This window comes from Nuphar pumila, chromosome 4 (assembly GCF_984573655.1).
Source record: "Nuphar pumila chromosome 4, dmNupPumi1.hap1.1, whole genome shotgun sequence".
NCBI classification, from domain to species: domain Eukaryota; kingdom Viridiplantae; phylum Streptophyta; class Magnoliopsida; order Nymphaeales; family Nymphaeaceae; genus Nuphar; species Nuphar pumila.
Window position 1 is genome coordinate 11,002,467 of NC_143252.1, and position 8,243 is coordinate 11,010,709.

Consider the following 8,243-nt stretch of genomic DNA (forward strand, 5'->3'; position numbering starts at 1 on the left):
GGACCCAGGTCGGCCCGGACCCGCGACAATTCAAGACCAACCAACCATTCCTAGTTGGCAATGCCAGGATCCATTAGTCCATCCCCATGACAAGAAATCACCACCACCACCACCTTTTCCCCAATTCACTGTTCATGGTAGCTTTTCACTGCTATAAAGCTCCATCCATGGTGGATTTTTTGCTTTGGGTCTGTGTTGCCGGTGTCATGTCCATGGCTTCCTTCAAGGTGGGCACAGTGGGTTTGAACCATCTAGCCATGGGTCAGGTAAAGGAGGTCTTGATCGTGATGTTGGTAGCCTTGTCTAAGGCCCTAGGAGCCAAGGTGAGCCCATGGCTGGACTGTGAGCCTGGGCTCTGCCCAAGCTGGAGGTTTGGAGTTGAGACCAACAACATCAGGTTTTGGCGCACTGTCCCTGACGAGTGCCTGGGTTATGTGCAGCACTACATGCTGGATGGCCAGTATGAACGTGACTTAAACACGGTCGTTGATCAGATTGCCGACTACATGTTATCGATCGATCCTGACGGCGATGGCTTGGATGCATGGATCTTCGACGTTGATGATACCTGCATTTCCAATCTTGATTACTATAGAAGAAGAAGACGATTTGGGTATGCAATTTATGTTAATGAATTATGATTATATCAGTATGGTGTTTGTGTGAGCCTAGGTTGAGCCTTTTGGTTTGCATGGAGTATGGTGCTTGTAGGTCAATTAAGCCCTTAGTCCGGACCATTGGATCTTGAAGATCGGATGGTCTTCATTAATTTGTCTGGTTTATCTCGAAGATATTACTATGGGTCCCATTGTAGATTGAGAACTGAGAGTTCAAGAAGCCTGTCCAAGCACGGAACAGGCCTCAAACTTAAGCCCAGCCCAGCCAATTAGGTCCATATTGTGTGCGCGACCTCACGTAAAACAAGCCACACTTATTAGGTCAGGCCAGGACGAACCCTTATTCAGTTCTGAACCATTTATTGACCTAAACCAGGGTTAGACAGGTACACCCACTATAGTCCAAGCCAACCTGTGCTTGACAGGCCAGACACATTTGCACCATCGTCTAGAATGAAAATGTTTCAAATTAGTGCTTGAGCACCAAGTCTATGTAATTACTGTCTCTGGCAACCAAGCCTTTTTTTTCTTTTTTGGATAATCCAAGGGAACCCGCCCGCACATTGGCTGGCCTCCTATTGGTAAAACCCTTGAGGTTCCCCTTGCCCACCGGGGAATACACCAGTGTTGTGAGAGGCGTACGCCTCAGTACCTTGAGCGTGCGCCTCGCCTCTGAGGCGTACGCCTCAGTACCTGAAGCGTACGCCTCAGAGGCGAGGCGCACGCTCAAGGTACTGAGGCGTTGCTGTGATGTGCCCCTCATCAACCTCCGACCAGTTGTGACCACCGGAGTTGCTGTGCTGCAGCTGCTGCTCAGTCTTCTCCGACCACCGGACGACCGGCATATCAATCGCTTCCGTACCAGCTGGGCGCGTGGTCCTTCTCTTACTGCCTCCCCTCCCACCGCTTCACTTCCATTCCAGTTGTGAGAGGCGTACGCCTCAGAGGCGAAGCGCAGGCTCAACGCCTCGCTTCGCCTCATCGCATTTAACATCCTTGGAATACACCCAGCTTCGATTCGACCTTGAAGCAAGGTTACTCTTGTTTTAGATGGCCATTGTTTTTTCTTTATTTGATAGGCAAGCTGGGGTTAGGCAGACTCCTACCAGTTATACAACTACACCATTGGGTTTTGAACCTGCAACATCCCAACACAAAGTGACCTTTACTAGCTGCTCCTACCAGACAAGCAAAGCCCAGCTGGTGATTATCCAGCCATTGTTGGGCAATGGTAATGGTAATAATTAGTTAATGTTTGCTTGGCCCCTGATCTGAATTAGAATCTCACAAATTGCGAGATTCCGATCCACACAAGACCATTTACACACCTCCAAGAAGCTGTGTAAATTTTGGTGTAAATAAATCAAAGTAGTCGCGGAGTTTTACACTGCAGACACCAACTCAGGCTTACCGTCGACGCGAAGTTTCTCGGCTTGTAATAGGACGACCAATCCATAGCAGTGGTTTCTCCATGTCAAATTTAAAAAAAAAAATGGAAATGGGGATTACAGGCAATTCCCCAGAAAATCAAGGCAGGGAAGTTGGGTCTTGTATGGCGTGCCAGCATAATGCACTTTACAGTTTACAGGCAAAAGCTTTCTATAAAGTGTATAAAGTTGACATGAGTGGTATTGTCAACTCCCTCTTATTTAAGGAGGGAATTGGATCTTGGAATAAAAAGGATAGGGATCTGAAACCCCCTTCTGCTGTTTACAAACAGGAGAATAGAGGAATTGGGTGGGGCCAATTCCCCTCCACTTTTCCATACAAAGCATGGTTTGACATCTAAAACCATCTAGAAATTTTTTGGCATATCAACTCTTGCACTATGGGCTCAACCATGTTTGTGGTGGTTACCCATGTGATCAGTGGGGTCCTGTATCAAGCTGAAGACCTAGGATCGAATCCCGCTAGTGCACGGGGGCTGCCATTGGTTTATCACAATTGGGGTAAGTAAGGCTGGGTGGTCGTGTCCTCAACCTAGAGTTTTACCTCGCAGAGTGACCGGCCCATTAAGTGACCCAGTTCTGGGTGAGGGTTTTCCTTCTTCATAAAAAAAATTTGTTGGATCTAATCAGAGGGGACCAGAAAGTGGGCAATATTCTATCATTGTTCATCATATCAAGATTAGATCACCAACTCTTCATTGTGTTCAGCCTTATAATAAAAAGCAATGCTAATGCAAGTCTCCACTAGTAAACTTGTGAATAGTGGAACATGATAAAATAATTATTAGGGTTGGCACCTTAGCTTTAGCCAGTTCAGCATAATGAATATTCCCCACTGCCTAAGACCAATATAAGCCTGTAGATGGTACAGCATATGTTAGGTGAAAAATGCTGTACCTGTACAATCAGCATGCACAATTCATTCAGAAAATTATCCTGATCAAACTTTTCTCTACATTTCCTCAACCATCTTTGTGCAGTTTGAATTGGGATGCAAATGTATTGGATCCAGATCCGCTAAATACTCAGGAAAGTCGGCTCTGGATCGGGTAGGAACAGCCAAAAAACGTAAAAGTGGCATACTGGATCTGGTCTGTTTGCGTCCCTAAGTTTGAACCTAAGGTCTATTGAGATTAAGGTGTGATCCCCGGCCACCGATACAACACCTTTTACTTAGGGTGTGTTTGTTGCACATCGCACCGTGGGAAAGCCGCATCACACAAAATCCCCTCCCTGCGGGAAATTGCTTTCCTATGATGGGTGTGTGATGCGCTTTTCATACAAAAATGGGTCACTTTCCCTTTTTTTTGTCTAAAACAATTTCTCCTAGGAATAATTATGCTGTGACCAACGGCAAAGGCTAGAAATCAAGCCTGCATTGCGGTGGTGCCACATGTAAAAAAAACAAATACCAGATTTTTGCAAAATGAAAAGCAATTTAAGGGGGAAAACTGTCTCTCTGCATTTGCCAGCAGAGGTAATGAGGCTTATTTCTCAAACTCAGCAGGTTGATCACAAAGACCTAGCAGGAACAGGGGACCCCAAGTACAATATAAAACTTAGCAACCAACAGAAAGCCACAATGTACATAAATTTGGGTGGTAGCAGTGCTCCCATACTTGCTAACTTGGCAGCAATTTTGGGAGGTTTGATTTTAAAAATGAAATATTGCAACCCCTGAAGTCACTTAAGTTTAAAAAATCATTGGATCTTTTTGAGATTAGGATGTGGCATGGAGTGCATCATCTTTTCACCAGTTGAGGTCACACATAAAACAAGTTTTTGGTCATACAAGATAAAGTTGCACCTCCACTAAGAGAAGACCCAAGTTTTTTTCAATTATTTATAGCTTCATCTTGTCTTTGTGTGATTCCCACCATGTTTATAATTTTTTAATTTAAATTTCTTTTTTTTTCTTCTCACTGCAAGAATTGGTGTATTAGGGTGTAGCAATAATTCTATATTTAACTTTATAAATTAATAGGACTAATAAGAATACTGAAAAACAAGAAACGTCTTGCTATATGGTGTAAACATAGCTAAGTTAAAGACATGTTCCCTACTTGTAAAGTATTTTAAAACACCAATTGAGTTCTAGACATTCCTGTTCAATGAGAAAAAGTATACATTGTTTTTCTTTCTTTCATTCACCAAAAGGTCTTTAACTTTTTTATGGAGCACCAATCCATAGAAAAAGGGGGGGATCAAGTTCAAAGCCATCATCTTAGTGATGGACGGTGCAAGTGGGGCGGTTAGTTACATGATGCCCACTTAAGGAAAGTGGCTTTTAACTTTGAAAAGCACAAAGTTTGATTAAACAAACTTAGCTGACCTTCTTCAACACATTTTTCTAGTTTCAATTTGCTTGTTTTTTTTCTTTCCTTTTTTTCTTTTGCAGTTCCATATTGGTAAATGCAAGAAGCTAAAACACTAAGGTTATCATTCCCAATCTTTCTAATAGTTTTCTTGAAATTTTTTGCTTTGTAGTGTTGACCCATATGACCCGTTGGATTTCAAGACTTGGGCAAATGAAGGGTGTTCCCCGGCCATACCTCCAATCCTAGAACTGTATCAACGTTTGATAGAAAATGGTTTCAAGGTATTCCTTCTCACAGGCAGAGATAGAGATTCACTTGGGCAAGTCACTGTGGAGAATCTTGTCAACCAGGGATTTGTTGGCCATGAAAGACTCATACTAAGGTATCAGCAATATCTTGCATCTGGATCTAGTTCCTAATTACAGACTCATCAACCAGGTCTGGATTTGGATATGAATCATATGATCAGATTATCCATATGCATTTCATTGATCCAATTAAACCTGATTAATTGACAAGTATCCAGATCCACATATAGTTGAGGAGGCACCATTACTCTCTTTTTTGGGCTAGATATGAGTATACAGTTCAGATAGACATAGGGTTGCTGAAGGAGCCGAATGAACTGAACATGCGGCATCCAAGCTTTGCTTATTTTTGTGATGATGGAGCCAAGCTTGTGAGCTAAACAAGTCGAGTTGGATCCGACTCGTTTACCCAAAAAAAGGAACAGTGATTCAAAGCTGAAAGTAATAGGATTTGAACTTTGGACCTATTGATACAAGCTCAAGCTGACCCTTTTACAAAAAAATTGTGTTGTCGAAGATAGATGCAATAGCATTTGAACTCTAAACCTATTGCTTGCAAGTTGCAAGCCACACAATTTGACTGTTTATTTTACGCTGCGTGGCTAGGTCTCTCACCCTGAAGGTGGTTTCTCCGTGTAAATATCAAAAAATAATAATTACAGGGTAAAACTGAATACCTTCTGTTCATGTTCAGCTTGCCGAGCCTATTTGATGAGTTCAAATGAGCTACTTATGAGTCAAGCATGAGCCAAAACACAAGCAGCTTGCCTCATTTACCTGCCCTATATACACACTGGCAAAGATTCACTTCCAATTTGATTGATTATGATCTGACCCATTTTCTAATGGAGCTGATTTAATTATCTTCAAAGAAACATATCCAGGCTGAGCTGGAAATTATCACTGTTCCACTATGGATGATATCATCATCATATGAACTCCAGTGAGGCCATATAGCTATAGTTTAAAATTTGATGTGGAGGCCATTTTGATTGATAATGTCATACCCAAGTAAAGGCACAGCCTATGGATGCCACAGTAGCTACATAAAGAGCAAGCTAGCTTGTTTTATCCTAAAACATGACCCCATTGTCCTTATCAGTAGGGTCCTGCATCTTTATATATATAATGTCATCCACATCATATTCCACCTCAATTATTGTTGTTGTAATTGCTATTGCAATTAGTGTTGCTTGCATAATTGCATTGCTGTTACGATGATAGTGCAACTTGAATTTTTTAGCAGAGGACCCGAGTACAGAGGCCAAAGCGCCATTGTGTTTAAATCGGTGGTGCGACGAGCATTGGTCGAAGAGGGGTACCACATATGGGGCAACATTGGAGACCAGTGGAGTGATCTCACTGGCGATTGTTTAGGCGAACGGACGTTTAAGCTTCCTAATCCAATGTACTTTGTTCCTTAATTAGATCCTATCACAATGTGAAGGCTTATCTTGGTAATTGGCTTGGCTTGGGTGTATGGCATGCTGGGTAAGTTGCACCATTCAAAAGGACTTGCAACTATATCATTTGCTTTGATCAACAACACACAGATAGGGGTCATTGGCCTAAACACCATTTGATGTAAAAGTCTAAATAAGTTGATATTAGGATAAAGCTACAAGAAAGTGAAGCAAGAATACATAGTTGGTCAGATTGCATTGGATCCTTTCTTGCAGCACAACAAAGAAATGATGAATATATTGTGTTTGTGAAATTGATCACTTTCTTCTCAGCACACCTACTTACATTTAGCATGCACAAGAATTGTGGTCTTGGTTTTCAACCTTTGTAAGATTAATCATATCTTATGGAACTTTATTGCCATTAGTAAACTCTTTAAGAGTCTTGAACACCAAAAAAGTTCGTGTTTGGATATCAGCAGAAGAAAAAATATCTAGAACACCAAAGAAAATAGCTGTCTGTACATCAAATTAAAGAAATTGAGGGCATTAATCATCAACAAGTAGACAAGTAGAGTGGAACACCAAGCAGGATGAGATGTGGAAAGTATCTATCATGAGTAAGATAATGTATTCACTGAACGTTAATGCAAAAAAGTTACCACTTATGCCCACAAGCAAATAGGTTCCACTCATCCCCTATGTCATCCTTATCTTCGTACCCCTTCTTAGGATGTCATTGATGCAAGTTGTTTTGATTAAATCAGATTTTGTAAATGTCATATACACTATTCAATTAGTGAAGATCCACATTTAAATTGCCGAAATCTGACTTATGTGCAGCATTTTTTGGTGATTCAAAAATCAACGGTTGACAAAACACAAAATTTTGTGATTTAAAAAATCATATATTTTGTTGAAGAATAAAATCTAAGAATTGATTCTTATTAAATCGGCCATGTTGAATCCATCTATAAGGTCAGATTTTATCAAAACAACTTCCATCATAAAATTTAACAGGGGTATGAAGATGGGGAATGACATAGGAGATGAGTGAAGCCGACCTCACCCACAAGGGCTCCACACTAGGTGGGTTTGAGTGTGGACACCAGCTCAGGTCTATGGTCAAGATGACATCTCTCGCCCGTAACAAGCAGTATCTTCTCCATGTTAAATGAGAAAAAAAAAAACAGGTTGGCATTGGGTATAATAATTGGCAGGTAAGATCCGCCCACTGCCTTACCACTAGGGCTGCCAATGGGTCGGATACATGGCCCTTCAGGGTGTACCTGAACCCACCCAAATAACAATTTTGTCAAGTTCAGATTTGGGTTTGAGTTTTGCAGGGTCACGAAAATGAAATCCCAAACCCAGATCTGTGTACTTTCATAAGTGTACTATTACTAAAATTACATGTAAAACACTCAGCTCAGGTCAGGTACCCAGCAAAAAAGTAAGGTCGATTTGTGTACCGGGCAAAAATCATAACTCAAACCCAGTCTGCATATTGTTAGGGTTAAACCAATTATTATTTGGGTAAGTACTTTGTATGCCCTCACTCAAGAATTTGGGATCGGTTGTTGGAAAATATACCTTACTCAATGGGTCAGGCAACTGATCTTGAACCAGATGTGCTCAGAGGCACACATCACACACGCATCTTTTAAACTATAGTTGCCCTACTTAGGATCAAGTCCTCAATGCAATGGGTACTCGTGCAATTATGCTCCCAGGATACAATTGAGTTTTTGCCTTCTCGCAAAGATCAGACCATACCATGCACTGGGTGAGACTGATAACCTCGACACGAACCACCTTAACCAGCCTGTTGAATAGGTTAGGTTGACCCAACTATGCTTAAATTGGGTATAAATTTTGGGTTCAGATATATGTATATATCCTGAGCTCATATACAAGTATGGATCCAGACTGGGATACGGGTATGAATCCTGGATATAAACATATATAGATCTTAGATGCAAGCGGATATGGATCCTAGACATAAGAAGCAATGAGAGTAGAGGAGAGAGAGAGCTAGCAAGCTCTTAGAAAGAGAGTGTGTGACTCTCTCTCTCTCTCTCTCTCTCTCTCTCTCTCTCTCTCTCTCTCTCTCTCTCTCTCTCTCTCTCTCTCTCTCTCTCTCTCTCTC

General features: G+C 41.6%; 1 protein-coding gene across 1 annotated transcript; it reads left to right on the forward strand.

Moving 5' to 3' along the window:
- The first annotated feature begins 206 nt into the window (after nucleotides 1-206).
- On the forward strand, nucleotides 207-6,115 carry LOC149839358 (acid phosphatase 1-like). The gene is made up of 3 exons (XM_090004847.1): nucleotides 207-613; nucleotides 4,553-4,765; nucleotides 5,938-6,115. The coding sequence occupies exons 1-3, from the start codon at nucleotides 207-209 to the stop codon at nucleotides 6,113-6,115; spliced, it is 798 nt and encodes a 265-aa protein (XP_089860973.1).
- The last annotated feature ends 2,128 nt before the right edge of the window (nucleotides 6,116-8,243 follow it).